General features: G+C 46.7%; 1 protein-coding gene across 1 annotated transcript in view; it reads left to right on the top strand.

Annotated features, from left to right (window-relative positions):
* The window catches only part of TTF2 (transcription termination factor 2), a 38,054-nt gene extending 23,975 nt beyond the window's left edge, over positions 1-14,079 (top strand). The window contains exons 14-23 of the mRNA XM_026483657.4: positions 470-623; positions 903-994; positions 1,818-1,900; positions 2,302-2,438; positions 3,169-3,339; positions 5,725-5,783; positions 6,616-6,766; positions 7,475-7,557; positions 9,292-9,366; positions 11,638-14,079. Coding sequence (XP_026339442.2) covers positions 470-623; positions 903-994; positions 1,818-1,900; positions 2,302-2,438; positions 3,169-3,339; positions 5,725-5,783; positions 6,616-6,766; positions 7,475-7,557; positions 9,292-9,366; positions 11,638-11,782 — 1,150 coding nt within the window. The 3' untranslated portion in view covers positions 11,783-14,079. The remainder of the gene's footprint in view (positions 1-469; positions 624-902; positions 995-1,817; positions 1,901-2,301; positions 2,439-3,168; positions 3,340-5,724; positions 5,784-6,615; positions 6,767-7,474; positions 7,558-9,291; positions 9,367-11,637) is intronic.
* Positions 14,080-16,180: the final 2,101 nt, after the last annotated feature.

The raw sequence follows: 16,180 nt of genomic DNA, 5'->3' as shown, positions 1-16,180 counted from the left end.
AAAGTCCTCTTTCTTCAGCCCAGTGAATGTTTTGGGCTTTTTCTGCTTTAAAGCGTATGGCCTAGGGTCAGGCCTACTATTTATTCGAAGCAAACAGAAAAGAATGCTCATTTTAAAGCCTTTGCTTTTATTCAAGTCAGCCCATAAGAGGATATGGAATTTCTTTGCCGGCCTTTGAAGCTTTAGGAATAAATTCCAGCTATTGGTTATATGTCCTGTTTTGACGATACAGACATCGTTAATGGGAAAATTCACATTTTATAATACGGTTTTGTTATCGACTTAGATTCTTTTGATGTGTCTCTCAGAACTTTGCTATGAAATTCACTGTTAAAAAATGATTGAATGAAGGATGTAACAGAAAATTGGATTTGTTTCTCATCTGCTGTGTTTCCTTGGACCCCTATTTACTCCTTAAACCATTCTCCAATTCTTCTTTCCTACTGTCTTCTTCTTCAACAACAAAAAGATTTCTTCGTTGTTCTCCATTCGATGATTTCCGGCTGTGGAAGAGCCAGGTTGACAATGGTTCAAAGAAAGGAGGAGAACGCTTAAGTATTTTAACCAAGAGCCTTTTGCTGAGGAGAACAAAAGATCAGCTGGACTCCACGGGCCAGCCCTTGGTAATGTCTTTATACGTGTCCCTGGGGGAGGCCAGGGAAGGAGGCTGATACGTCCTCCCCTTGGCTTGAACAGCCATCTGCTTTGCTTGGCAGCCTCGGACTGTCCCATCTGCATGTGAGGGGGCCCTAGGTGGCCATGTGTCACAGCCATCCTGTTTTTAGGGCAGGTGGGAGTGCTGCCCAGGGGTTGACTAGGTTTCCAGTGTCCTCCGTGGGGAAGGTACTCTGCAAAGCCCAGGTCATTTGTCTGACTTCACCAGCTGATTTCTTCTCCTCCAGGTGATGCTGCCCCAGCGGAAATTTCAAGTGCACCATTTAAAGCTTTCTGACGATGAAGAGAATGTTTACAGTGTCCTTTTGGCAAGATCAAGGTGTGTGCAATGAGGAAGCACCTCCCATTGATTGTTGTGTGATTCCGGTCTTTGCTTGGGAGTGAGTTAAGGGTCAGGTTTCTTCAGACTGCATTTATAGTATTATTGATGACTTGGATGTCTGTGTTCCTTTTTCTGTTTGTTTGTGTTGGTTTTTAAATCTCCCTTTCTCTCCTCACCTGCTCCCTCGCTCACCTGTGTCTTGTATACACACTCACCCTGTTCTCCATTGGCTTCCTTGCGTGGGAGCCAAGCAGTGTGGTCACTGTACACCAGTGACCTGATCCTATGGGGCCATATTGGGAAAGAACATCTCTTTGACCTTTGACCTGTTACTCAGCATCTCATTGGAACTTAAAACAACAAACTGCTCTGTAATCCTTCTTGTCACCTGTTCTTTGTACTTTCTCTAAACCTCTTGTCCTTCCTGAAATTCTAGATTTACCCTCTCCCACTTGGTACGTCTACTTCTAATGTGACTATGTTTTTTTTCTCTTTGTAAACCTGATGTAATATTATCGTATTTATTGATAAATATAAGCCAATACTAATTAATATTAACATTACAGTAATATGTTATAAATTAACAGTAAGTTATCATCAAACATAATATTTATACTCTTAATATGTTTATTGACACTTAATTAAAAATGATTTGGCTTTTAAAATAATTAATTTTCTTACCTTTGGCCAGTGCCCGCCATGAGCCTGACTTTATTTAACAAGTTTTAGTCAAGATCCTACAGTTAAGCAGTGACCATTGGTAAACCTCTTTGGTCTTAGCAAACATTACAAGTGCATTTTCTCTTTCAATCTGAGGCAGGTCAGCTCTGCGATCCTATCTAAAAGGGCATGAATGCGGGGGCAACCAATCCGGAAGAAGCCCTGATAATCCGTTCAGGAAAGGTAAGTCGTGGGACATTCATGAGTACGTACAAGTAATGAAAATGTGGTTTTAGATCTGGTAAAGTTACGGCTACAGGACGTAATGAATGCTTGGTATCAGAGACTTGACCTTAGCTGGGAACCTCAGACCAGAGTAAAATAAGCTGATCAGCGATCGCCAGACCTGGTGATCTCAACTTCTTTTAAGTTACTCTTGAAATCCGCATTATTAAAACGCAACTAGGTCCATAAAGAAAACCAGTATTTCGTTTGGCTTCCTTGATGGAGAGGTCAGTTACAGCTATATTATTGACTCGCAGATCAGAGAAGTTCAAGATGGCCTCTTTCAGTTTGTGCTTCTTCCCCATATTACTGTTTTAAACCTTGTCTTGTTTCCTGTGATTTGTGTTCCTTCATGGAAGTGGCCCAGGAGTTTGGGTCCAGTGGGCCCGGGCCCCGGGTGGTGGCAGACCCGCAGAGATCCGGCACCCCCCACGTGCTGTTGACCCAGTTGCTGAGACTTCGCCAGTGTTGCTGTCACCTGTCTCTGCTGAAGTCGGTAAGAAGGGCCTTTCGTGTGCTCCCCCACAGTGTCTGCGGGTCGAGGGGAATGGCATTTGGGGTGTTTCTGTTTTCTGGTGGGGCGGAGAAGAGGAAGCTGCTTTATTTTACTTTATATTAGTTTTTATTGATCTTGAGATAATTCCCATAGTGTTGGAACAGCTTTTATTGTTTTGTTTTTGTAAATAAACTTTATTTTAGAAGGGAAAGTGTCATTTTGGTAAACCATTCATGAATACTTCGGTATTTTAGGATGTCATAAAGCCAGTTTAGCTGCTAGTTCTTTCTGCCTTCAGGCAGTATTGGGGCTTTTAAGGCTAGTCATGAAAAAGCAAGTATTTATGCAATTGGAAAAGTTGTCTTTACGTTGGATGGAGGCACATCCATAATTAAGATGAGTCTGTTAGTCTTTTTGAGGAGCTGTGGTAATGTGTTTTGATTATCAATAGCTTAATTAACTATACTGCTTTAGCTGGGGAAAACAGAATGATCATGTAATCTGTCTGGCAAATCTCTAAGAAGTTCCATCATTTGATTTATCTTTCATCTGGTGAAAAACTTGCAAGATTACATTTTAATCAGGGTTTCTCTGAGGAGATACCGATGGTGAATTAGAAGACATTTTGCTGTATGAAATGCTAAACAGTCGTCACTTCATTGGCAAATAACATGGCTTGCTGCCTCAACTGTCCACCTGTCCCCCCGTCCTCTTCCTGTATTCCCTTCAGGCCCTGGACCCAGCAGAACTGAAAAGTGAGGGCCTCGCCCTTTCTCTGGAAGAGCAGCTCAGTGCTATGACGTTGTCTGAACTCTGTGACACGGAGCCGTCTCCCATCATTTCCCTTAACGGTGAACAGTTCAAGGCAGAGCTTTTTGAGAACACAAGAGTGAGCAGCAAGGTACTTTTGTCACCTCTGTTCTGGTAGAAAAACTTGGATTTCCTCTCACATTTTCCGTGCGTGAGAGCGACATGTTTGTCTGAGTGCGTACAGCCATTGCATGGCAGCGCTGGAACTATTAGATTTGAGCTGGTCCAATTCCCCCTCCAGTCTTAAATTCTCATTTTATTTCACGAATAAACGAGTCTTATTACATAGTGGGCTTTCAGAGAGTGATTTGGGCCAGCCCCAGCAGCAAGGCAGGTTTTCTGTCATGGATCACTGGGAAAGTTGCCTATCAGGTTTACAGCAGTGACAGGGCCTCCGTGAGTGAGCAATTTGTTGTGGGAAAGCTTTAAAGGAAAACAACAAAGGCTTGACCCCAGAGACTGTGTAATACATCTAAGCGCCAATTGCTTGGACTTGTTGAAATGCATCCATCTGTGAGTATTATTTCCTAAATTGCCTTCTATCTTCATTAGTCATTTTGTCCTATTTTCATTACAGCTTTTCAAGGCAGAAGCGTTGTAGCAGAGGGAGGCTGAGGTGTGCTGTAACTTGAGTCCTGCCTTTCTGTTGGCTGGCTTGGAGCATACGCCATCAGTCTGCGTACCCTGAGAGTGGGGCTAGGCTCTCTCAGCTGCTGTCTCAAGCGGCCATTCCCAGCCTCAACTTCTCTTCAAAGGCTTTTTTTTTTTTTTTCTTTAAATGTAACTAGAAATGAGGTCACTGCCACGGGAATGCTGTTACTTAAGAATTACTTTTAATTAAATTTTGAAAACATTTACTGAGGTCTTCACCACTAGTAAGTGAAAGAAACATAGGAAGAACACGGTTTGTGGACCAACTTCATGTCCTGGCACCTTCAGAGTTAGCTGCTGGATGAAAACTTAGAGTCCCCATACTTTGTGTGCCTCATCTAATACTTGGGTAATACTTGTTCACAGGGCTTTTTAATGCGAGCCCATTAACAGTGGTTCAAACCATTTAAGGTTGTTGCACGCAGGGAAGGGAGTTTGGCAGCGCACACCTAAACCCATGCAGAATGTTCCTGGAATTTGACGCCAGCTCATGGACCGTGAGTCCGGCTCTCCCACTAAAGTTGTCTCAAAATACCCATTGCCAGCGTTTCTGTATGGCAGTCCAAACACTTACACAACCTCAAGTCGCCAGGACACCAGGCGCTTTTCTTTCTCCTTCCGGATTCAGAATGGTCCGGTGCTGTCCTCACTTCCTGTCCAGCACATTGTTGAGATTGGAAGGCAGCCTTGTGGGGGGTGGGGACCTCTGGAGGTGAGCACTCGAACAAGGGCAGCGTGGATGTAGGTACTGAGGGCACCCCAGAGTCCGTCCGGGCGGCCCCTTGTTTCAGCCGTGAGGCATCTGCACTCTTCACCAGGAGTCCCGAAGGGTACAACAGAAGAACTCTCTTCATCTCCCGATTCCCTGTCCAGCTTTCTTCTTCCTCCACCGTCCTGGAGATGAACTCCAGGGCCCGTCGAGGCTTTCAAAAGGTCATTTGCATTAGCGGTTGGGAGGGATGAGTCCAGCTGCTCTCCAAGTCGAGCTCATGTGTTCTGCCCAGCCGCTCCCTCGTGGACTCGAATGTGCTCTGGGGGAGTGATAAATACTCAGAAAGCTTTTGGGGGAAAACTTAGCAAGTGTCTCTCTGACTGGGCGGTTCCTCTTCTTCAGCAGCCTTGGAGCGGGCCCTAAACTGGGTAAAGCTCTTGCTCTTTCTGTTTCTGCACATGTTCAGAGAGTACCTTCTCTGGTTCAGCTACGTGCTTGATGCTAGGGGTGTGAACCAGAAACGAACCTGTCCTATGCTGGCTCTGCTTCCTTGGAGCACGTCAAGTCATGATAGCAAGAGATGATTGATATACAAGGGGTGGGGTGGAAAAGACCATGATAATAGGAATGAAAGCCCTAGTAGCAGGTAGGCAGTGGGCCCCTAACCCATACTTTGGGGTTAGAGAGGACTTCCAGGAAGTGACGTTGATCTGACATGGAAGGGTGTTCTAGGCGGAGGGGACAGAGTGGACGAAGATGAGACAAAGCATGTCTTAGCAGAGGAAGAACTTTGGTAGGACGGGAGCATCATTTGAGGAGGGGGTAGTGAGCCAGGAGGCTGGAGACATAAGCTGAGGCCAGAGCAGCATGGAGCTGGTAGGTCATGTCAGAAGCTGGGGCTTGCTGCTCAGTGGGAAGGCCCTGCGGGGGCTGCAGCCAGGGTAAGGAAGTGAAAGAATGGCATTTTAGAAACAGCCCTTGGGCTGCAGAGAGGAGAGTGGCTTATGGTGGGGTCAGACCAGAGGGAGAGAAGCCACTTCAGTAGTTCAGGTGAGGGATGATGGAGAAAAGCGAATTTGCTACAACTTACATATACTAAATAACATTTCCCAGGTTTCATCTCTGTTGGTGGAATTGGAGGCAATCCGAGGAAATTCAGCGTCCCAAAAGAGGTAAATGTGTTATTTTATTATCCAAGTATTGTTTGTGATAAATCAAGAAACTTTGATATTGCTGATAGTTCTAAATCTCAGCTTTTTATAAATCCAGGACCTTGAATCCTCCTCAGCAGAAAGCATTGAGGTTACAGCACACATTCTCTCTGATTTCTAGTTAAAATATTTGTAGCACTGATTGAGAAGGAAGTCACTGGAGGGTCAGAGTGAGCTAAGCATCTGGAGAAGTGTTTAAAGTAGAGAAGCAGCTAAAGAAAAGCAAGGGAGTAACAGGTGCAAAAGGCAGGATGAGCTGTGTGATCAGACAGGGAGCCCCACAGTGCTGGGAATGTTCTGGAGCTGGGTGCCTGGATCCATTCATTATTTGTTACCCTTTCATGTGTGTTAGGGATCTGCGTTTGTATATGTGGATATTTTGATTTAAAAACTTAGAACCCTAGTTAAAGCATAGCATGGGGTGTGGGGTAGAGACGTCCCAGCAGCTAGATGTGGCTGGCAAAGGGAGGGCGGCCCGTATATCCCTTTCCTGCAGGACCACAGATCTCCAAATAATAGGAGGCTGCAGTCCTTATTTTAGGCCGGCTGCCGCTTTATTGTGACCTCATTTAGCATGAGACCAATTACACCCTGGATCTGGAAACAACTGGAAGCATCCTCACCTTAAAGTGTGACCTAAGCGTGTGCCTTTGCAGAAGGCCTTTCCTGGTCCACATTTGATGACTGAATCAAGAGTAACGTGGTGTTACTCTCAAGAGGTGTTGAGACCCTGCCGGTGAATTTGGTTCATGTCTTCGGGGGGTTGATGTTTTTGTGTGACCCTTCCTTCCAGTGTCGTGGTCTCCCAGTGGACCAGCATGCTGCAGGTCGTAGCGTGGCACCTGAAGAGGCATGGCCTGACTTTTGCCACCATCGACGGCTCTGTCAACCCCAAACAGAGAATGGACTTGGTGGAGGCCTTTAACAGCTCCAGGGGCCCCCAGGTACGAGTGGGTCACAGCAGAGCTGTCACGGAGCGCACCTCGTTCTTAGTTAGCACAGCGAGAACTACAGTGTAGCCGCTCCGAGCATACACGCTCGTTGCCTTGATCCCTCCACGCGCTTTGAATTTATTAGACATTTATTGGGGTGCGCATCGAAGCGTGCAGGTACTTTAAAGAGAGTGAAATACGAGGGCTGAAAGCAGAGGAAGAGCAGAGCTGGTTGGCTGGAGCGATCTTTGTGGAGGAGGCAAGCCTTGAAGGGTAGGTGGGAATTTGATACGAGGAAGTGTGGGGAGACGTGGAGGGACAGCAAGAACGTGGAAAACACTGGTGGCCTTGGGGGGGAGGCGGCAGGAAGAGTAGCAATGGCGGGGGGTGGGGGTGCAGAGACCAAGGGAGTGGACGGAATCTGGTTAATGGAAAGTTCGTTGAGCTGGGCACCCCCAGTGCTCTAAATTGTAGCGTGTGTGTATTTTGGCAGGCAGACAATTCGTGTTTTGAGGTTGAGTCACAAGAAAATAGGAAGTGAGAGTTTTCTTAAAGGTGAGGCACGGGAGAGTGCATCTCAGAGGTTTTTGACAGCAGAGGGAAATCTGATAGGAGCATGGTACTTATCTGTATTGGTCTTGGGCTTGAACCTGAGACAGAGGGAGGGATGTATTACGAGATCAGGTCTGTATAAAGGGAATGCGGCGCTTTCTTTCTCAGGTTATGCTCATCTCTCTGTCGGCTGGAGGTGTGGGTCTAAACCTGACTGGAGGAAACCACCTTTTTCTTCTGGATATGCACTGGTAATGACTGGATTTTTCTTGCCTTGTCCTAGCATTGGGGGGGGGGGGGGGTCAGGGTGCCCGAGGAGGGTGCTGACTCCTGGTGAGGATGCTCTTTTTGTGTCATGTGGAAACCCCTGCTGCCTGCCTGTGTACAGGTACTGGTCTGTACAGGGTGTGCGGCTGTTGATGGCCCTGACTTCCTGAGCAAGCAAGGCTTCAAATGACTGCTTAAAATAGCATTCACCTTATTGTTAATCTTACATCTGTTTCCATGGAAACTGGGAAGAAGGTTTTCTCCCGTGGCTCAGAGCTACAGCACTCAGTTTTACCTCTTCAGAACACCACATTTCATGCCATTTGTGGACATCCAGGGAAATCTCAGCCCTGGAAAAGAAGAAGCAGCTTTACTCCAACAGGAAAAGGAGAAGGAATTTTCTAGTTAGTTTCGGAATACACTTAACACAAGGCCCTTGGCCGCGCATGTAGTAGCAACATGGGGAGCGTAACCGCAACTTTCCCGGAAATAAGATAAATGAGTTTGTGTGTTGGTAGGAGAAAAATGTCATAATTAGTCTCAGTTTGGGGTTTTCTAATTATGCCAAGCGGAGACTGCTGCACGTTCATCTGCTTCTCCAGGCGGCCCAGATTGACGCACGGAGGCCAACCTGGGATCATCTTCCGGGAGGATGTGTTTAGGTCTTAGGACTCCGTGATACGTTTGAGGGAGGAAAGCAGAGTGGGAGTTACATGCTGGTTTCTGGGGGTGCCCGGCTGGCTCAGTCGGTAGAGCGTGCCACTGCTGATCGCAGGGCTGTGAGTTTGAGCCCTCTGTTGGGTGTGGAGATTACTTAAAAATAAGATCTTAAAAAAATAAATGCTGTTTTCTGAAATGGAGAAATGTTGTCCAAGATTTTAAAGGGGTAAGATGAGAAACTAGTTTGGAGTTGGTAGGATCTATAAAGAAGGAAAGAAATTAAGTCTCTTTAGTTGAATCCCAGAATATTAAAAGTGAAAAAGGTGTTTCGGGGCTCCTGGGTGGCTCAGTCAGTTAAGCTTCTGCCTTTGGCTCAGGTTATGATCCCGGGGTCCTGGGATTGTGCCCCACGTTGCATTGGGCTCTCTGCTCAGCGGGGAGTCTGCTTCTCCCTCTGCACCAACCGCCCCTCGCCCCGGCTTGTGCTCTCGCTCTCTCTCAAATAAATAAATAAAATCTTTACAAAAAAAAAGAAAGAAAAAGAAAGGTGTTCCCTATCATTAGGCAGCCCTCACGTTTCCAAGTAGCAATCTAAAGTGCAGAGGGTTGAGGTGAGGTGATTTGCCCAAGTTCGTCCAACTAGTTAGTGACCGAATTGGAGCATTGGTTTCACCTGTGTTACTTACAGTCGTCAGCTGACGGTGGTGCTGAGTTTCTACTGGCAAACTGACCTGAGTTTCTCATTCGAGGGAAAGAAGGTATCTGACACTAGCCTTCCTGGGGCCAACATAGCCAAAGACAGGGATTTGCAAACTATCTCTGTAAATATTTTCGGCCAGATGGTAACTGTTTTAGACCTTGCAGGCCACATAGGTCCCTGTCCTGTATTCATCACTGTGGGTTTTTTGTTTATTTGGTTTTTTTCAACCCTTTAAAATCACGACCACCATTTGTAGCTGCAGAGCCATCCAGAAATAGCTGCAGGCTGGCTCTGCCCAGGAGACTTGCCCACCCAGTCCAGGTGGCAGCACCTTTGAGCCTTGCCTCTCTTCTCACAGGAATCCATCACTTGAAGACCAGGCCTGTGACCGAATTTACAGAGTCGGGCAGCAGAAAGATGTTGTCGTTCACAAGTGAGTAAAGGCCCCCCGGAACTTAGGCCCCTTCACAAGCTTTCCTTTTGTACAAGTCTTTCTTGGGTCGTGTTTTAACAGAACGTAAAGTATTTGGTGACCGCTTGCCTGCTGGAGCTCCCGAGGCATGGCCTCCTTGGTACTCACAGTCCAGAAGGGAACACAAGCAATTTGGGGGTGACCTTGGGGTTGGTCCCTGCAGGAGAAGAAAAGCCTTGTGTATTAGGGCTAGGGAAAGTAGCCCTACCCTTTATTTATTAGTTTTTTGCTTTTAACTTTTATTTTGACATAATTTCGGACATGGAGAAATGAATGTAAAAGTTCTTAAAAGAATAATATCCCCCAAAATCTTGTTTGTGAAAATAATACCGGAAACTGCTCGCGTGCTGTCCCACGTGTGCGTGTGAACGTAGACTTCTTTCTGCACCATTTGAGAGTCCGTTGCAGCCGTGATGCTCCTTTACCCTTAAACACTTCAAGGTGTGTTTCCGTAAACTGAGGACACTCTCTTACATAGCCGCAGTAAGATGCCCCACGTCAGAACGTTAACACTGATACAATGCTACTATCTCAGCTGTGGGCTGCATTCCGCTTTGCCGCTTGTCCCGTGAGCTCCCTCGCAGCAAAGGAAAATCCTAGAGCCTGCGTAGCATTGAGTTGCCCTGACTCTTCTGTCTCCTTTAATTTGGGGCAATACCTCCGTCTTCCTTTGTGTTTTATGACATTGACGTTTTTGAAGCGCACAAGCCAACGACTTTGAGAATGTCCCTCTCTTCAGGACTTTCCTTCCTTAAAAACCACGAGCAGCATTAATGCTACAATCCAGTCTAGCAGCCGGGTTTCCTGAAGAATTAGAAATCACTGACCGTCTTGACTTGCTTACCTCTCGTATTCACTCCTCAGCCTTTCACCCCTGTTGCTCCGCTGAAACCAGTCCTGTTACGGGAATTCCACAGCGATCATGCTGGTTTCCCTGTCGTTAGCTCTCACCTCATCCTGTGTGCACCTCCCTTAGTAATCCTGTCCACTCCAGGCAGTCCAAAGTCTGAGCCTTCTTCCCCGAGGTCTCCAGCATCAGACCTAGATACCCAAATCCCTGCTAACTCTCTGAATCCGAGTGTGCACGTCCCCATTATCGTTCACTCGTGCACTCGTCTCATTCAGCTCCTAAATCTAACACCTGTGGAGCAGTCACTATGCAGCAAGTACTGTGACATGGTCTAGGAACTCAGAAGTCGCAGACTGAAGTGAGATACCACCTCCTTCCTCTCGGTGCTTCTGAATCCCTCATCTGTGTGAATAGTGTCCCTGTATCCAATGCAAACTGCGCCCTCCCTCTTCCACATCTAAATTTCTTAGCATGATACGTGAAGCCACGCATGACCTGGCCCCCACCAGCCTCTCGAGCTTCCGCCATTGCTCTGCAACATGGTGGAGTCCTTTTGACTTTTGCCCTGGCCAGACTGGACCGCCTGATCTTCCTCCGACCTAACCGTGTTCTAAACTCGGCCATGATTTTTCCACATTCCCGTTCCCTAGGACGCCCTCCCTCTGTTCCGTCTGGCAGACCCTTGCTTATCCCACAAGCCACACGTAACGAGTTCAGTCTTCAGTAGAGCCAGACGTTTCCTTTTACTCGTTGTGCACACGGGACATATTTCTGTAGCACTTTCCGGCTCGTAGGGTGGTTTATTTTCATGCCTCTCTTCCGGTGTTCTTTGTGAGAGCGCATGACTGGACCGTATACGTCTCTCCGTCCCCACACCTAACATAGCACTTGGCACGTTGTAAAAGTTCAGTCGGTGCTTGTCGAATGAGGGCGTGACAACAGCGGCATTTCTTCAGGTGGTAAAAACTGTTTTCAGTGTGAATTAGCCAAGAAATAAGACACTGTGCTTACACCGGCACACATACACCTGGCAGGAACTTGATAAGCTTTAAGACCTTCTGACTTGATCAAGGTTGTGCGTTTTGGGTGAAAGCTGGATCTCTGCACTTTTTTGTTTAGGGATACCATCTGCCTATTTTGGCGTTTTTCCAATTACCTTAGCTTCAGAAGGAAATGAAACATAATTTGAGTTGCATCATTTAAACAGGCACATGTGAGTCAAGGTCGTTTGGATCTCGTAAACATGGAGTTTTTAACCAAACCTAAGAAAACCCGAGTAAAGGAAGAAATGTCACGTAAAAACTAAAGCATAAGTAGAAGTTTGAATATGTTATTAAATATGCTGTTCTGGGTTTCTGAGTATTTGCTTATCTGTTTTTTAGATTTATTTGTGAGGGAACAGTGGAAGAGAAGATCCTACACCTCCAAGAGAAGAAGAAAACGTTGGCCAAACAGGTCCTATCAGGATCTGGCAAATCTGTCAAGAAGCTCACTTTGGCTGACCTCAAAGTCCTTTTTGGCATCTAACTTCCTGTGTATGGGGCTCAGGGTGGTGCCGCTGCGGGTTTGCAGTAGGGTCTGGAACAGTGACCTACACATGGCCCTCTGAGCCCTCTCGGGAGGCGCCATCTTATCGCTGGAACTGGGCACCAGTGATCATGTCAACCACTTGGCTCGTCAGTCAGGTGAATCAATCGACTTACTTAAGGGTGACGTGGAAGCCAAGAAATTACTTCAGAAAAAAGAACATGCCTTAGAGTTAGATAATTTTGGAAAATGACACCGGGGGAGTTGTACAAAAGCTTCAGTAAGGGGCGCCTGGGTGGCACAGCGGTTGAGCGTCTGCCTTCGGCTCAGGGCGTGATCCCGGCGTTCCGGGATCGAGCCCCACATCGGGCTCCTCCACTATGAGCCTGCTTCTTCCTCTCCCACTCCCCCTGCTTGTGTTCCCTCTCTCGCTGGCTGTCTCTATCTCTGTCAAATAAATAAATAAAATCTTTAAAAAAAAAAAAAAAAAAGCTTCAGTAAAAGCTCAGAAAGCCCTCCGTTGCCTTTTTCCTCTCAGCTCATGGGAGACGAGTGTTACTACCCTTTCCAAGGCCGTCTCGCCCTCTCTTCTGCCAGGGAGGCTGCTCCTTTTAACTGGTCTCTGGGCAGGGCAGAGAGAGGACCCCGAGGCCAAGCCTCTGCAGCTGTCTCTGGCCAGACAGTCCTGCCACACCTGCGTCAGAGCAAGGAGGTGCTTCTTCCGTGAACAGATGCCTGGTATGGGTATCCTTGTACCATCCAGTATTTGGTATCGTCTCACTTCATGTTGTTCCATCGTCTCCTATTGTTGTAGTATCATGTGCTGCTTGTGAAATAAAGTTTACTACCTGGCATTTTTACGGTACAGGCAGACCTCCCTTCGTTGCACCTTGCAGATACTGCATTTCTTGCGACAGTGTTTGCTCACGTCGTGGCTGTGTTTCAGGCTTTTCTGTCATTATTATATTTGAATTGCTGTGATCTCATGATAAAACTTGAACAGATGAGGAGCTGTGGATGAGCCAAGACCGTGGATTCTTGAGATGGAATCTCCTCCCGGTGAAGACCCTGAAGATTGTTGAGATGATGACAGCGGATGGAGAATATCACATAAACTTATTGATAAAGCAGAGGCAGGGTTTGAGAGGACTGACTGTAACTTTGAAAGAAGTTCCGCTGTGGGCAAAGTGCTATCGAACTGCATTCCACGCTACAGAGAAATCACTCATGAAAGGAAGAGTCAGTCGATGTGGCAAACTTCACTGTCCCCTTAATTTAAGAAATTACCACAACCAGCACCCTGATCAGTCAGCAGCCGTTGACATTGAGGCAAAACCCTCCACCAACTCGCTGAGAGCTCAGATGATGGTTAGCATTTTTAGCAATAAAAGATTTTTTTTTCAAAATATTTAGAGAACACACGCGAGTGGGGTGAAGGGCAGAGGGAGAGAATTTCAAGCAGACTACTGAGCGTGGAGCCCGACGTGGAGCTTGATCCCACAACCCCGAGATCATGACCCAAGCCAAAACCAAGAGTCAGACACCCAACTGACTGAGCGACCCAGGTGCCCCAGCAATAAAAGAGTTTTTCATCATACTGTTTTGTAGACATACTGTTGCACAGTTAACAGATGACAGTATAGTGTAAATATGATTTTTATATGCACTGGGAAATCAAGAGATTCATTTGACTCACTTTACTATGGTATTCGCTGTATTGGGGTCTGGAACTGAACCTGCAATGTCTAAAGTATTCCTGTATTTGCATTTTTACAAATTTACAGTATTTGTAGCACGTAGTGTCATTCTCTCATTTAGTATTGTATCATTTAGTAGTTGTGTTATGGTTGGTATAATCCACTAAATGTGTGCTTGACAGCGTAGCGGAGATAATATTGTGTGTTTGCTAACGCCCGTTTCCTTTTCTTCCTGGGCACCCAGAGAGACTACATTTCCCAGTGTTCACTGCAGTTACGTGGGTCCATATTACTGAGTTCTAGTCAATGGAAAGAGGAGAGAGGTGATGTAAGTCATTTCTTATCTCCCCTTCAACTTTACAAGTGATTCATCACACTGTTTCCTCCCTCATCGGCCCACTAAATCCAAGGAACTGATGGAAGCCTATGAGGCCCTAGAGAAGCCACTAGATCAGGGATTCTTAACCTACTTTGGGGCCATGGACCCTATCGGCTGACTAGTAAGCCTCAGTTCCCGAGCGACTGGAACAAAGCCTTCTGCATGTGTGCCTCCTTTCTCACCCCTGCTCACCCACATAGCACTATCACATGATCAAGAAATAAAATTTTTTTATTTTATTTTTAGTATTTTTTTTTAAGATTTTATTTATTTATTTATTTGACAGAGATAGAGACAGCCAGCGAGAGAGGGAACACAAGCAGGGGGAATGGGAGAGGAAGAAGTAGGCTCATAGCGGAGGAGCCTGATGTGGGGCTCGATCTGAGAACGCCGGGATCACGCCCTGAGCCGAAGGCAGACACTTAACGACTGCGCCACCCAGGCGCCCCAAGAAATAAAATTTTTTTAAGTCACTGAGATTTTGGGCTTGTTCAGAGAGCAGTTGGTACTCTAATACAAACTCTTGAGACTTGTATACTTTGGGAAACTGTTCCTATTTCCTTCTTTCCATTAGCAATCATTTCCAAAACATATCTGCTAATTTCTGTGCGAAAGGATTGTAGTTCTCCTAGATGGAACCAATAGTGGTGTCCTTGAGTCAGGGGTGAGGGAGGTGAAGCCCTTTGCTAACCCAGTCACAGTCTGGGCCACGGCACTGGAGACTGGGTGAGCAAAGGCACTCTCAGTACAAGGTCTGAAGAACTACAGAGGTGACAGCATGGCCCCATAGGAAGAGTTCTGTTATAGAACTCAGTTTTCAATCGAGTTCCAGCTTTGTCTTAGCTGGGGGCATAGATTTGAAAAGGATCAGTAACTTCTCTGCACTTTGGTTGCCCCATTCGTAAGGTGGGCATTGTTTTCAGACCCAGCAACTACCGTGAGGTCCGTGATGAGATCAGGAAGTGAAGGAAGTCAGAGTGCCCTTTCTTGCGGGTTATAAGATCAACAAACCGGGCAAAGACACAGTCCCCGGGTAGCAATGGCTCCCAGGCCAGCAAAGATGTTACAAACCCTGGCTCTGCCCTGGGCTCATTGTCTATTAGGCTAGCTACAGATTCCCTGGGCGGCTCAGCTCCTTCATCTGTAAGATGGATGGATTAGCATATATTTCATCACGCTCCACTGGGAATTTGGTAACTCCTATGTACTGCAGCCTGTTTGGCGAGATGGACGTCTGTCATATCTGTCAGAAGGCATATTAGATGACCACTGCATTCCAAGCATTGTTTAGGAGAGAGGCACTGTTATCTTTGAGGTTCAAGCATTTTTGCTTCAGTTTGGAGACGGATGCAGGAATTTATAACCTATAATCACCAGGTATTCAGAGCCCACTGACGTGTAATCTCTTAAAATTCCTTCTGGTACCTTACACAGTTTATCGAGTGTTCCTTGTTTTGATTCTAAGCTGATAGAGCCACCTAACTATGTCTTAGGTAAGTGTTCCTCCACCAGTGAGATGCTAGGGAGGTGTGGCGGATGCAGAAAAAGTTGCAACCATTGTTTCAATGGGGTGAAACGTACCAAACCATGGCATTCTTAAATCCTAGTCCCGGAGCGGCATTTCTCATGAATTACTCTAAGTAGCACTCTGGTGTCTCTCAGGCTCACATTCATCTTAGTTACTAGGAGCGCATTTCTTAAGGCCCGGACATGGTGAGTCCCTGCCCCTGCTAGCAACGGGCAGCATCCCACACGAGTGATCTACGGAAGCTCTGCAGTGTGAACCAGCCTTCCTGATGTGCTGGATTTTCTTACGGCTGCCTGCCTACCCAACCGGACGTGGGCGAGGACGAAAGGATGTCACCGAAGCTTTCTAAGCCATGAAGTGCCATACAAGTGCTAGTGTTACAGCTGTGGGACTGGGTCTGGGCATATGAGAGTAAGACAGCAGCCTGGGTGCAGCTGAAAGCTAGAGCAAGTGTCAGTCACCGAAGCGCCCAGTTTACAAGGGATTTCTCATGTGACGGATTTGCCTTCACGGCAGGTTTACGGTTTGACTTCTCCTTAGCGGTGTTGGTCAAAAAAGGGCATTGTGCACGCCATGGCTGCACGGAATCCTGAACCCTCTAAAAATCCTGCCGAGGCCTCCTGTTGCCACGCAGTCGTGATGAACAGCAGTAGGTAGGATGACGTCTCCATGGAATCCGACCCTCTTCTCGAGCAGCTGTGTGCGGGACTTAGAACGGCTGTATGTGAACACCGGCTTGTTTACTCTCTGGTTGTCTCTGTTGCCCAATGAAGTGGCTTTCAGCTGGGCTCCAA

Source organism: Ursus arctos, unplaced genomic scaffold (genome assembly GCF_023065955.2).
Source record: "Ursus arctos isolate Adak ecotype North America unplaced genomic scaffold, UrsArc2.0 scaffold_12, whole genome shotgun sequence".
Lineage (NCBI taxonomy): Eukaryota > Metazoa > Chordata > Mammalia > Carnivora > Ursidae > Ursus > Ursus arctos.
Note: the sequence above shows the minus strand (reverse complement) of the source record. Positions and strands in the feature narration are given on the sequence as shown.